Raw genomic sequence first — 15,185 nt, 5'->3', positions numbered from 1 at the left:
GGACAGCTAGGTGGTGTAATTAAAGAGAGTCCTAGGTCTGGAGGCAGGAAGACTTGAGTTCAAATCTGACCTCAGATACTTATAAGCTTGTGACCCTGGGCAAGTAACTTAATCTCTATTTGCCTTGGTTTCCTCATCTGTAAAATGGGGATAAAAACAGTGCCTATCTCCTAGGACCGTTATGAAGATCAAATGAAATTCGAATTTGTAAAGCACTTCCTTAGCATAGTATAACACAATGTATATTCTAACATATAATAGGTGCTATATAAAATTTAGCTAAAATCATAGTTATTTTATAATAGCACAATCAAATTATTGTATATAATATAAATATATCTGTATTTGTTCATATATAATAAAGGGGTATATTTAAATGTAAATCTATGATATATGTAATATAATTAACATAATTATATAATATATGTATATTAGACATAATCACACATGCTATTATATTATATATAATATAATATCATAATGAATATAATAATATTATTAAATATTATTATTTTATTGTTATCATTCTTACAACCGCTAACTTGCCTGAGCACTAGCTACCAGAAGGAAAGAGAGAAAGAACGATGAGCTACTCCTCCACCATCTTTCCATGCATCCTCTGACCTGATCTGTACCATGAGCCAGTAACCCTAGATCATCACACAGGTGATTTTGGCAAAGCCAAAATCTGAACCCAGGTCCTCAAACTCTATCATGGTTTAGAGCTGACCTGGCTTCATGTGTTGTTGGTTTTTTTTAATTTTATTTTCTGTTTTTCTATTCACTCATTCATTCTTTTATTTCTCATGTGTTTTTAACAAATACCTCCTTCCACCCCAGTTTTCTCCCCCTCAGCTCATGGGTTCTCTTTTTTCCATCTGTGGCACCGCCCTCCCAACCCTGCGCCATCAATCAGCCAAAGGCACCCTTCCTGGCACCAGAGTAAGCACAAGTACTTACTAGTTGGAGGATGCCTCCCACACTCCAGAGCTATTTCTCAGTCTTATTCTAGACTGCCTAACCACATAACTACAGTTAGGATATTTATACTAGCCTGCAAGTTTGTGTCAGTGAGAATATCACCACTTGCTCTGCACTGGGCCCAGAGAGGAGGCTGGAGGGCTGGGGAAGGGATGGGTGTGAGCCAGGCCCCCCAGGTTTCTCTGACTATTAGTACTATGGCTTTCTGCCTTTCACCCCCCATTTGGGGCTGGTCTGGCTCAGGGCCTGCTCAGTAGCCAAGCTCACGTAAGGCCTGAGAGCGATGTCTCTGTACTGTCCCAGGAAGCCTCCCCTATGCACCAGCATCCCGTCACTCTTTCCAAGTCTTCCAAGACTCCCCAAACCTTCATAGGGAAGGGAAGACATGGTGGAGCAGAGGAGACACCAAAGTCAGAGGGTTGGCTGGAAGACTGAGGGGGCACCCGAGAGGTGCAGAACAAAGGGAGACAAGCTCTGGCCCCAAAGCCCAGCTGGGCCCATGCCCCTCGGCTGCAGCAGCGAGCTGTGCGTGGGCACAGGTGGATGCCAGGCTCCGTGGCTGGATCACTGCTCTGAGTCCTGGGCCTGAATGGAGACTTTCATTGCTGTTTGCTGTTTTTGTTGGCCGGTCGCCATTGCAAACATTTGCAGGTGGCTTGGCCAGATTTTGACACTTGAATATTTGAGGTTGTGATAAAAATCAGAATATTACTACAATATGGGTTCTGTGCAGTCTTACAAAAAAAATAAAATAAAAAAGCTATCTGCAGTTTCAAATGCTCATTTAAAGACACAGTCTCCAGAGGAAACTCAAGTTTTAAAATAAGTGCTCATTTCCTTTTTGCTGGGGGAAATAAAGAAGGGAAAGTCATCCCTGTGATTTTTTGTTGGTTTTTTCCAAACCACCTAGATCTCAACATGGAATCCACTGGTGAAATGAGCTACTCCTTACTGAGCCTCAAGGGCCTCTCCAGTCAGGTTTGGGGTGTCTCTCTTGGAATCTGCACTGTAGGCTCTGAAGGGTACAGGTTGAGGAAAGAAGCAACTCTATGCATCCAGCCTTGGCACAAGACAGAATCCCCAAAGCAGCAATTATCTCCTGGGACACACCAGGGAAGACACATAGGAGCCCAGGACTAGGAACAAACCATAGGATGGGCCTGGTCAGGAGGTTTTGTATTCTCAGGAGCAAACCTGCTCATGGATGGAGAAGGGGCTCTCAGAGGTCTCTCATAGAGCTACAATAACATCAGACCTCCAGGCTTGGCCTCGGAGGCCCCCATTTCGAAGTGCGTCCCCATCCACTCCCAAGCCAGCCACTGGGCTCTGAAAGAGAGAGCCTATGCTCAGCCGGAGCAGGAGCCAGCCTAGTTATGCAGCAACAATAGCTGAAGGTCTCTCAGGGGCTGTTGGGGTGCATAGCAGGAGACCTGGGGGGTGGGGCAAAAGAATGTCAATAAAACTTGCTTGTAAACTCCAGCACAATTTACGTTTCTTTTCTTTCCCCCCCTGGAAGGAAAAATAAAATGATTATAATTACCCAACATAACTCTGACTTGTTTCTCCATGGGCCCAGCCACTACAGGGAAACAGTCACTTGAGATGGAGGCGTTTGCCTGTCTTTAATGAGCCCACCCCACCCTGGGAGGATTACAGGTTCTGGCCTTGGCTCCCAAAGCTTTTATGGGAGAAAAGACATCTTTAACAGGAGAAGCATTTGCTCATTCGGCCTCATGGCCTCTCCAAACAAAGCCAGGCATTCAGCTGGACAGTCTCCTTTTCTGAATCCTGAATGGAAACTCCAGGGTACCCATGGCCAATGGGTGGGTAGTCATTAACTATGGTGCTTTGGTTTGTTATGGCAAGCCTTCCCTCACGAGTCACAACATATTCGTACGTACTGACAGATGCCAAGGACAAGGGCTTACCTTCCCAGGCTGGGCTTCTATTAAAGAGAAATATGGGGGCTGCCCCTCATGTGGAGGGGTCACCCTGGAAACATCTAGGGATGAGAAAGAGACAGGGGCACCGGCAAATGGGGTGGTGGCGGCCCCATGCTCCCTACTCAGCAAGCCTGCCTGATCTGGTACAGCCCCTAACACCAATCTGTCTTTCACCATCTTACCCAGAGGGTTCTGGGAAATAGCATTCACCTATTCTTCATATGTAGTAATACAAGCAAATTGCCAGGTTTGGGATGTGTATGTGTGTGTGTGTGTGTGTGTGTGTGTGTGTGTGTGTGTGTGTGTGTGTGTGTGTGTGTGTGTGTGTGTGTTTCTTCCTAAGAATTCAAGAGGGACCAAAGTTATGTAGAAACTGTGTGAAGTCTGAACTCCCTCTCCCCCAAAACCCAGGTGGGTTAGAGGAGAGTATGATGCTGAGGTGTTGAGCAGGAGAGAGAAACATTTGTACTCCTGACCTTATCATATACACAAAGCAAAATCTAAAACAAAGTAAAAATTCAAGGGCATTTAAATCTCTTAACCTACAGCTCCCAAACTCTTAATTTATTTTATGTTCCCATCCAAGTGGGATAGGAAAGACAAGACTATTACCCCCATTCTACCCAATGAAAAATTGAGCCAATGAGAGTTTAAATTGACTGGTTCAAAGTCATAATGGCTAGGATCAAGGTCAGCTGAGGACTAAGGGTGTAAGGGCTTTGGTGTATGGTCAACACCTAGGATAATAGGGTGGGTGGGTCTAAAGGTAGGAAGAATGTAGAGACCTTAGGAGGGGCCTAGAGTCAGGATAAGGGCAGAGAGAACAACATGGCTCAGGACCCAAAGTCATGTCCACCATCCTACATTCTTTTCTTCAAGAATTGCTATTCCAAGAGATGAGACACCACAAACCACACAACACAATGCAATACAACACAACACAATCATGGCAAGTCAGTGTGAAAACTGGGAATGGAATCTAGATTTTCTCCATCCTAATCCAGCAAGTTCAATCATTTCACTGGATCATTCCCTTGGCATTTCATCAGTTGGGACAATGGATCCATGTTAGGTTTTCTTAGTCCAACCTTTTCACAACAGCCCCATTTCCTTAATATCTCAAAGGTCAACAGACGGCAAGGCTCATTCAATCTCTGGAGGCTCCAAGCTCTGCATTAACCTCCCACTATTTTTTAAAAAGTGTTTCAGGATTCTCAGGCCAGTGAGAAAGTTAAGAGATCTTTTCTTTCTCTTTATCTCTGTCCCGTTCCCAAAGGATCAGGATCTCAGGAGAGTTATGTTCTACCTTCCTAGAGAAGCTGGTTGAGATAAAGAAACCTTAACAATTGCGGAAGAGCCAGGCACAAGAGAATCCAAGTGGCCTCCCTTAGGGACAGCTGGATGTGGGTAGGAGGGTTGTACAAGTGCATTATTGCACCACCGACACTCAGTTGGCTGGAACGCTGATCCTGGCCTCTTTAAATTTCTCTGTAATCTCAAAGAAGTAGTGCACCAGACTAATCGCTTACAAAATCCAGGAATACATATGACATTGACAAAAAATATTGCCTTATTATCAGTCCCCTGCTTGGCAATATCTCTAGGTGATCAAAACTCTCTCCCAGAATGGATCAAAACTTCAGTGGGGTCCTGCCTTGGGAGATGGGCAAAGAAAACCCTAAGGATTTCCCCCCATCAAGGCCCTGCATAAAATCAACATGAAGACCCATGTGGAGTCAACCTCCAACCTCTCCTTACCCGATCTGACGGTTTGTGGAAGGTGCCTGCGTGATCACAGAGCTGGACTGGGGGGAGGGCATGGCCTGCTGAATCACAACGCTGGTGTCGTGGTTGGGCATCCGTGTGGTGCCCAGCTGATGAGGCCCTGGCATCGCTCCGCCAACTGCATTGTGCATTGGGATAGTCTGCCCAGAGAAGGAGGGGAAGAGGGAGGGAAATCAATATTTCATTCTGTGTTCATGGTCTGCAAGTCCAAAATTAGGAATCTCACAGTGTCTCCCAGACAGAGAGTTATTGGCCCCTGACAAAACTTGAGCCAATACATCTTATCAGCACTACCCACTGGGACAGAACAAAGTACAACTGGTTTCATTGACAATAGGAAACATGAAAATACCTGGAAGTCTGTTAATTGCTTTGCTTACACTGACATGAGATTTATATTAGAGACATCTCGTACACATATCTCTGATTTGGCATCATAAATACCACACTGGAAAGTGAGTTTTTTGTGGTGAGTTCCCATCAAACCTGCAGCTGGCTTTGAATGACCAGCATGCTGCCCCTTTCATGGTCTCTGTCCACTTCACAGAGAGCACAGATGGCATTTCATGAAACTGACACCTTGCTGGCCACAGGACAGTCCACAATGAGGCCCAAGAGCCCAGGGAAAGGGGATGACCCAGACGTAATACAAAGTGTATGCACTAAGATCTACAAAGATCCAGCCACCCCTTTTTAGCTTTATAACTGTAAAGATCCAGGACACTTACTTAGAGACCAAAGTCTGGAAGGAATTTCTGACGGTCAACTAGTCTAATCCCTTCACTTTTCAGATGAAGAAACTGAAGGAAAGAGAAATGAAAGGACTTGGAGCTAAGTGGCTGAGTTGGGATCTGACTCCAAATTCAGGGCTTTCCTTTGTATTGTATGGTCCCCTTCATATGCAAAGAACTTGTAAATTTATCTTAAACAAATCCTTGACTGCTCTTCCTCTCCCAAAATCATCCTGTGACACCCCTGCATGGTGGGGAGGTGATCCTGGGCTCTCTAGGGCCATGTTGATGGAGCAACAGCATCTGCTAAGTCAGAAATGCTTCAAGGACGTGGCTTGAACTTGGCTGAACTTGGTCAGGCAGGTCTTGAGACCACAGAGAGGCCACCAGACTGGCCACAAGGGAATGAATTCTTCAGGTTCAGCAAATCTCAGAGATGATCTGCAAGGCTAGAGAAGGGCAATAAGCAGCAACAACGGGTGCCAAACCTCATGAGGAGAGAATTATGGCTATCTGGAGTTAGAATCCCCAAACATGATAAAGTCTGGGGAGTGTATTTGACAAGATTATATTCTACTTGGAATGAAAGTAGTGGAGCAAAAAGGGTTTATTTTCACTGAGGCCAAGTAGGCAGAGAAATTCTAAAGAATATCTTAAGGCTGAAAGTTGATTATTATTGCCATTTTTTAAATCCAGAAAACAAGTCATATCAACAAGCTAAGTGCTGGATAATAAGTAAACAAGGAATGATCAAGCTTTCTTTAGCAAGGGCACTATAATACAATGGAAAAAGAGTTAACTTTAGGGCCTTGTTTCGAATCCTCATTCTGCAGTTTATTACCTGCACATCCTTGGAGAGGTCATTTCACTTCCCTGGGCCTCAGTTTCCCCATATGTAAAATGAAGCATTAGGCTAAGATAACCCATGAGTTCATTGCCAGCCCTAAAACTTTAACTTAGAATCCTGTGAGCCTTTGACCTCTGAAGTTCCTTCTATGATTGTTGATATGTGAAACTATGATCCTTTCAAAAAGGTTCAAAAGAGTCTTAGGTGTTATGATAGGTCTCCTTAACCCGGATCTATGAACTTGGTTTTCTAAAAATTATTTTGATGACTGTTTCAATTTGTTTCCTTTGGATGTACCCTGTATATATTTTATTCTATGTTTTAAAAATTATGCTTCTGAGAAGGATCCCTAAGCTTCACTGGACTAGCTGCCCAGTGGGTCAAGGATGTCCAAATGGTTCAGAACTAGTTTTAGCAAATAGATTTAGAGGTAGGAGAGGTTACAGGGAAGTGGGGAGGAGGGGGCAATAGAGAGCTTCAACCAATTCATTCTCTCTCTCTCTCTCTCTCTCTCTCTCTCTCTCTCTCTCTCTCTCTCTCTCTCTCTCTCTCAGGCTCAGAGGGATTAAGTGCTTGGTTTGAGGTCAAATGACTACCAAGTGTCAGGGTCAGAATTTAAACCCATACCTGCTAACTCTACAAACAGCACTACACCCACCATAGTCTGTGGTCACCCATTTCAAGGGGAGCTGTTAAACCAAGGGGGATCACAAAAACTGTGTGTGTGTGTGTGTGTGTGTGTGTGTGTGTGTGTGTGTGTGTGTATAGGGGGAGGAGTTTGATAAGGCATTGTGGAGGAGGAACATGGAAGGAATAGTATGTCATTACCAATTTGCTAGTGGAGGAAAAGTCTGCCAGAACACTTTAAAGCTTAGCACAGAGGAAAGCCAGCATTACTCCCCAGGAGGACCAGGGATAGCTCAGCCCTGCTCTGCAGCAGAAAGCAGGGATTTCCTGCACTGCGTGTTCAATGATGGCGAGAACATACGTGGTCTTGGGGCTGCCGGTGTCCATCACGTTGCACCTTTCCCAAGGTTTCTGGTTTCTAAAGGCTAACTGAAACTGGGCACCTGGCTTAAATTGTGGGCTGACCAGGGTGTGTGTGCATGCTCATACACATACACACACACACACACACACACACACACACACGTGCTCTCATACACAGTCCAAAGGCTCCCTCTAGGACTGTACAGGACTATCTGAAATCCTAACACAATGAGAAGAGCCAGGGTACCATTACTCTGGGTGAGAGTAAAAACATGAGGAGGAGATAGTCTAGGATCAACAAAAAGAGAAAATTAGCATTTTTGTTGTTTTTATCCCAATGAGATCTAATAAAGAAAAATGATTAAAGACAAAGAAACGTTTGAGTTACACATTCACAGAATCTCAGAACCTGAGGGTCGGCAGCGACTTGAATACTTGAAAAAGAATATTGACCCTCAATTAGAATATCAGCAGCAGGGGATCGCCCAGCCCCTATTTGAAGACCTCTGAGGATCTGGGCTCACGGGCTCCAGGCATAGGCAGCTCTTTCCTCTTTGGGACAACTAGATGGTCAGGACTTTCTCCCGACATCAAACTCAAATTGGCTTCATTGTCATCAGCCCCTGCTGCTCCTATTTCTTCCCTTTGAGGCTCCTCTGCTCCATGACAATCTTATAAAGAGTTGTAGACAGCTAGTGTGTTCCTTCTGTTTCTTCTTATTTGGTGACCTGCACAGCCCTCCCTCACTCAAAACAAAGTCAAGTGAAAGTCATGTCATCATTTCTCTGATGGCATGGTCTTCTTCAACAATGGAGGACAAATATAATTTGGGAACCAAGTTTCCCCAAATTCTTCAACCAGTCTTTCTGTTGCATGGATTCAAGCCACTTCCCACATTCACAATCTGACTCCAGCTCACCTTTAGGCTAATTACCCTCAGCACTCTTTTGCAGGCAAACACTTTCTCTTCTTCCTGAATATGATTCCATCTAGCACCATTGGATGCAGCAGGGACAAAGTGCCAAGATGGCCCACCTATCTGAGTTCAAATCCAGCCTCAGACACCTTCTAGTTGGGGGACCCTGGGCAAGTCACTTTACCCTGTTTGCCTCATTTTCCTCATCTATAAAATGAGCTGGAGAAGGAAATGGCAAATCACTCAAGTATCTCTGTCAAGAAAATCCCAAATGGGGTCATAAAGAGTCAGATATGACTGAAATGACTGAAATGACTGAATGACCATCTTTGGGCAGGCTGTTTCTTCCAACAGTATGTAAGTTTCTCCAGGGAGGCTTATATATGTACCCCAGCATCTAGCCTTACACTTAAAAGGCTCTTAAACAAATGACTGATAATTGAGTCATCATCATCATCATCATTATTAAACTTGCAGCCTGGAGAATGTAAGATATATCAATCAACTGACAAGCAATTATTAAGCACCTACTGAAGATACAAAGATAAAACATTTTAACACCTGGACAGGACATTGGAAATAGCAGCTTCCTCTCTTTCTAGCAATATAGTTGGTGACTCTGACCAAGGGCAGACGAAAGGCTAGATGAGCTGCTGAGGTCAGTCCCAGTTCTAACTTTAATTCTCTGATTTGTACCAGCAGCACAGAGATGACATCAGAACCCAAGAGGTCCAGGCTGCTGATCCTCCCTCTTTCTCCTGCACATACAATCTGCCTTTTTCCTACAGAGACAAGAGACCATTAACAAAAGATATTTCTCAGACGAACAAACAGCAGCTCTGAAGGTGAAGCCCTATCATTTCCTACATAACAAAGAAACTTTTCTTTCTAAAACAACATGTCATAACTTGAATGTGAAACTGTTCCTTGAGTTCGAATTTACCATTTTCAGCTCACAATCTGTCTTCATAGGCAAAAATGTCAGTATTTCGCCAACAGTTCAATGAACCATTTTTATGCAGTGAAAGAACCCACTGGATTCAGAATCAGAGGACCTGAGTCTGAATCTCACCTCTACTCCTTCGTACCCATAAAACCTCAGGAAAATCATTTAGCCCCTTCTAAGCCTGTTAAAAGAAAAGGCTAGACTGGATGAATGAAGGAAGCCTTTATTAAGTACTTACTGTGCGCAAAGCACTATAGTAGGTACTGGAAATACAAACAGACAAATCAGACAATCCCTACCCCTAGGGAGCTCATATCCTATTTAGGGAAAAAACTCCAGGTCTCAGCTGCAAGTCAAATGGAAGAGTCTCACAGGGCAGAGACAAAGGAGGAAACCAGCCCTCTTCGTCAATGCTGTGTCACTGATATAATAATATTCATGTCTGATGTTGAGCTTGACAGGACCAAGGACTTTGGGGAAAAGCACTTTCTTTTCTATGTCTTTAGTTGCTGTGGCTGCAGCCCTTGTGGGAGCAGGTCCAGGCTGCATCTCCACAGAGGCTGCTTCCCAGGAAAATGGCTCAAGGACACTGGGTTGGAAGCCCTGCTATTCCCAAGGCTCTTGGAGTCAAGATCCTGGGCTCGTTCCAAGGGGTCTGAGGTCTGAATTCTGGCTCAGGCACTTACTGGCTGTATGACCCTAGTCAAGTCTCTAGACCTTGATTTGTGTATTTGTAAAATGAGGGGATTGGTCTGTCTCCCTGGCTCCAAATCTACAATGCTATGAATTTCCAGCATAGAAAAGCATAGAGGGAAGGGAAAAGGAAGATGAGCGAGTGTGAATCAGGAGACTTGTGTGAGAATCTTGGCTCTATCACAAGCACACTTGGGCTAGTCATCTGACCTCATTTTCCTTAAAAAAAAGTACTTATGAAGAATAGATTTTCTCAAAGTTCCCTTCCAAGTCTAAAAGTAAAGGGATTGTTAAACAAGGAAGGACCTTAAAGATTAGCTAGTCTCTTCATTTTACAAATGATGAAACTGAGGCGGAGAAAAGATAAAGTGCCTGTCCCAATTCATGCTGTTAGTAAAGGGGCTGAGCCGGGACGCAGACCCAGGCCTTGCCTTCCCACGCTGAAAGTCCAAGATATTATGATATGATACTGACCTCTCTCATGCCTACCCCAACCAAAGCTTGTCTCAGAATACCAGGCAGGTGCATTCATGGGGTGTGTTGTAAATCCAGTACTGCAGAGAATAATGGAAGTTCCTTAAAGGTAGGATTTATCTCACTTTTTGTTTTTTTGTGTCTGGATCTGGCTCCAAGCACAGTGTCTGGGACATATAATGTTTGCAGAATTGCATTAGGGGGATTATTTTATGTTACTTTTAGCAAAGAAGATGCCAGAGTTTCATGGCATCCTAGTAAAGCCTCTCTGTAGAGAGAAAGCGAACGTGGGGTGAAGGTGGAGGGGAGAGAACATAGGGGAGGAGAACGAGTGAGAGAGGAAGTGGGGAAAAGGAGGGAGAGAGGGAGAGAGCATGCTCTAATTATACGTCTAGGGCTACCAGCCCATGAATTTCTTTCCTTCCTTCCCCATTTCATGGTCCATTCATTTGTAGCAAACACTTGCTTGGAATGCAATAAAAATTGGCTTATCTTTAACTGGAGATAAAACTAATTATAAAAGCACAGACAGCAAACAAACCAAGCTTAAAGAGAGCAGGAAACTATCCCAGATAAAGAATCCCAGTCTGCCCAAGAGCAAGGAGGCAGTTCCAGGGGAGAAAGTGTAGAGAGAATAATTTCACCACATCCCAGTAGTAGCAGCCTTGAAGGAACCTGTAGAGTTCTGTCCAAGCAGACCACTCTTTAGTGAGGTCAGCGAGCCAGACAAGGACCCAACTTTTCATGATTATATTCCATTTAGGACCGTATTCTCTTTCACTTGTAATCTGTGTCCACACACAAGGGTCCCCCTCTCTGTAATCCTCCACATTTCCTGGACTTCACCTGCCTCCATTCTGTCTTTCAATCTCCCTTTCCAGCTGTGAAAACTGTACTTTCCATCAGCCCCCCTTTGCTGATTTTACCAGATTATTTTTTACCAGACTGATGTTTTAATTTTTTGCCAGATTTTTTTATGGGAAACTACTTATTTACCATATTTTTTTTTTTACCAAAATCTATTTTTACCAGATTAATAAATGTGGTGGACATGTTGGTACAATCAAATGGACTTGTGCTTCACAAGCAGTATTTGATGGATACACAGCAAGCCTAGGTGGAGATCTCTACAGCACACCACTAAATAAGGTGCTAACGATGGGTTCCATCTTGCATCCGTGAAGGAGCTCAGATTTAATCCAGCACAGACTCTGTCTAGCTGAGATTGAATCTGTCCTGCTTGTTAACATAAGCATTCCAAATGCTTAGGCTCCTTAAGAGTCAACTCAGTATGGCAAATTTTTAATAAACTTTATTTTACTTCGGCTTTAAGAAGGTTTGTGTTGAATTCATTCGAGCAGGACCTGGTATATTGGTATTTTGGGGTCCCCAGCATCCCTAACCTCAACACTAACATTCTGTTCAACAAGCCAATCAATGACATATAATACTCATTTATGAAATGCCTACTATGCACTAGGTACTGTGCTAAATGCTGGACATGGGAGTGTTTAGGTGAGAGAAGAGAAAATTTTGGGTGGGGCAGTATAAAAGGACTGAATTTGAAATCACAAGATCAAAGAAGTTCAGAGACGGTCAGGACCTCCAGGGACCACAGAGTATGACTCACACATAAACAAAATTCTTTCTACAATAACCTGGGTCAGAGGCATTGGGTTTGACTCACGTTTCTGACTCTTGCTACCTGTATGGTTTTCAGTGAATCATTTGCCTCCATTTCCTTATCTGTAACATATAGTCATTAGACCAAATTACCAAAGTGTCCTTTCAGTTCTGCTCTAAACCCTGTGGTACCACATTTTGTCAAATGTAGCTGGAAGAGGAATGAATGAGGACAGATGGTTAGATGTTATAGGGGAAGTCAATTTTGATTTAATATAACAAAAACATTTCGAATGATAAGAGCTATTCAAAAATGCCATTAGTGGTCTTGAAAGGTTAGTGAGCTGTGTGTCACTGCAAGTGCTTGAGTCTGGATAACCATCTGTCAGTGCTACTGTAAAAGATTTTCTGGTCATAGGCAAGGAATGAATGAGATGAACATTAAGGTTTCTTCTAACCCTATGATCCTTAAATTCCTAACTCATGATTTCTGCTTTGGCCAAATCCTCTCTAAATAGTTTGAAATAGATGGCAATATACTTGTGACCACCAAGTACAAAAAACTGAACATCCAGTCAGCTTTAGGCCCAGAACCATGACTGGCACTGATCCACACTCTTTTGCTAAGGAAAGAGAAGGTTACGTTTGCCATCTCTTTAAGCCCTACCTAGCTTCCTGAATTCCCCCATACATCACCTCCAAAGATGATTCCCAAGGATGCAAAGTGAAGCCCAACCCAACTGATATCTATTAAGAATCCTTAGACCTTTGATAAAGAAGGCAAGAAGTCCATCCTTCACTCATCTCAGAACCGCCTGGTTCAAAAGGGTTGGAAAATTTCCATTGGCTTCTTCCCATCTTTGCTTCCCACCATCTCTGTTTTTATGATAGTTCCAAGACATAAAGGGTGTGCACTCAATGAGAAGGAGAATAAATAAGTCTTGATTGCATGCTGAGGAAGATGTGATGAAGGATGGTAATTGTCATTCTGCATGCATGGACATGGAATGCATTATGTAAAAAAACACCCCATATGTACATGAACATATAGACAGATATTTTGACTGTAACTTGGGGGTGTGGGAATGAAAAAAGAAGAAAAGTGGACCACAGATGAAAGACTCAAGGCATACCAGCAAAATAAATCTGATTCCCACAGGGCGTCCAAACGCTATCTTCCAATCTAAACCTCTTCTAATCACTGAGGAGCAGAAAAGGGATGGATTTCCCAATGAAGAGGCAGGGTCAGCCTGACACTCATTTACAAGCAGGATTGTGCAACCTTGGAGCTGTCTGCATCTCAATGATGCTTGGGGAGTTATGGAGAATTTTAAATCTTCCCAGATGCAAACATCTATAAACTGGATTGAACAACATTTAAACTATTCTAAATAAAGGGAAGGACAAAATCTAAGGGCACTGGCTGTCTGCTCAGATAGAAGTGTTTGGGGGGTGATAGACGGGAAATAGTGAACAGGGACAAAGAACATTAGAAAAGCCACTGATTCTGGATTGAGAGGATATGGATTCAAAGCCCACCTCTGACACTCTGGGACCTTGGGCTGGTTACCAATGTTCTTGGATTTTATTTTCATCATTTACAGAATGAGACGGTTAGACGAGAAAGTCACTGAGGTCCTGTCCAGTTCTGAGTCTATGATCCTGGTGTCTCCTTTGAAGGCATGCAAGCTTTATGTGATAAGTTATCTTGCTATCCCCAGTCTCGGCCATCACCATCCACACAAAACTGCCAGCTTGGTCTTCCAAAAGCATGACTGATCATGGATAGACCTATAAGCATTTATTTGAGGTAGGGGGTGGGAGCCAGTTCAAAAGGGTAGCAATAGCCCATTGGCAAATTTTCAGTGGGAGCATTTATGCCTCAGAAATAAGCCAAGTACTACAAACCAATGCTTCATGTTTTGTTGATTGTCTAAACTTAAGAAAGCATGTAAAAAAAAGTTACTGATAGAGATTTATAGATTAAACTTGAAAGTGTATCCTGTGTAGATTTTTTTTTCTGGAGAGCTGGTTGTTAAACATGTACCAGCACACGCTTGGTTAAGCTCCTCTAATGTGTCAGACACTAAGGACTACACTGACAGAAGAACCAGTCCCAATTCTCAAGGAGCTTACATTTGGTCACCAACACTCTATCATATCAATTCTCTTCAAAAAAAACTTCAATGGTTCAATTGTTTGCAGAATACATTCCAGAGTTCTCAAGTTGGTATTCAAGGCTATCCATTATTTGTCCCAAAACTACTCTCCATGCCCTTTAATATTTGCCTTCACACACCCTTCGCTTCAGTGAAAACAAACTAATGATGATTGCCCAATGCTTGTCACCAACACCACTGGGTCCATACTGCCTTCTGTGCCCTTACTCCCTAGATTTGCCCACTGAGCTCTTTCCATCCTTCAAAGCCCAGACTAGTCACAATTCCTGCATTTTCTACCAGATGAAAGTGATTTTTCTTTCCTTGGGACTCTCAGCACCTTTGTTACACTTATTTGTGGAAATATCTGCATTTCCCTTTGTTTAGAGTTATTGGTATGCCCCCACTAGAATATAAGCTTCCGGAGGGCAGGAACTTGCTGGTTTTCCTTTGCATCTTCACCCTACTCTCATACCTAGGAGTGTGCCTTAGTATATAGATCACTCAGATATTTGTTGAAGTCCATTTTTGACTACAGCTGGATGAAGAGAAGACACTTGAGCCTCTATAGATGAGAACATGCTTCAATGGGGTAAATTATGTGTGGAGTGGGGAAGGTGAGGCACAAATCACCACTACCCATCCTCCCTCCCAAAGACCTAGGAAAGACTTTATCTTTGTGCTGGAAGGAACCTTAGAGGTGATCTTGTCCTAAATTTTCATTTTAAAGATGAGGGAAACTGAGACCCAGGAAAGTTGAATGATTGAGGTCACACAGGTAGTGAAAGAGACAGGATTTAAACCCAGGTTCCCTGACCACAGAGTCACTGCTCTTTTCACCACACCTATCCATCTTCCAAAGTCATAGAATTTATTGCCAACACTTTAGTTCTGGTACCCTAGACCTGAGTGCTCCTAGAACAGTCCAGTGCTTTCCCAGATAATGAAAAGTAATCTTAGTAAAATCCAATATATGCAGCTGGAAGGAGGAGCCTTGATCAAAGCTTATTCTTCTGTGTGTCAACTTCTCATTTCCATCCCCCACCCCCACCCCAGGTTTAGGATTATTGCCAATAGGAAAGGTGATGACCCTATTG

At 43.3% G+C, this 15,185-nt stretch overlaps 1 protein-coding gene across 2 annotated transcripts in view; it reads right to left on the bottom strand.

Annotated features, from left to right (window-relative positions):
• CREB5 (cAMP responsive element binding protein 5) overlaps positions 1-15,185 on the bottom strand; it is a 488,110-nt gene that overhangs the window by 304,868 nt on the left and 168,057 nt on the right. For both annotated transcript variants that reach the window (XM_072651024.1, XM_072651025.1), the window contains exon 5: positions 4,683-4,849. In XM_072651024.1, the coding sequence (XP_072507125.1) occupies positions 4,683-4,849 (167 nt within the window). The remainder of the gene's footprint in view (positions 1-4,682; positions 4,850-15,185) is intronic.

This window comes from Notamacropus eugenii, chromosome 3 (genome assembly GCF_028372415.1).
Source record: "Notamacropus eugenii isolate mMacEug1 chromosome 3, mMacEug1.pri_v2, whole genome shotgun sequence".
Taxonomy (NCBI): domain Eukaryota; kingdom Metazoa; phylum Chordata; class Mammalia; order Diprotodontia; family Macropodidae; genus Notamacropus; species Notamacropus eugenii.
Note: the sequence above shows the minus strand (reverse complement) of the source record. Positions and strands in the feature narration are given on the sequence as shown.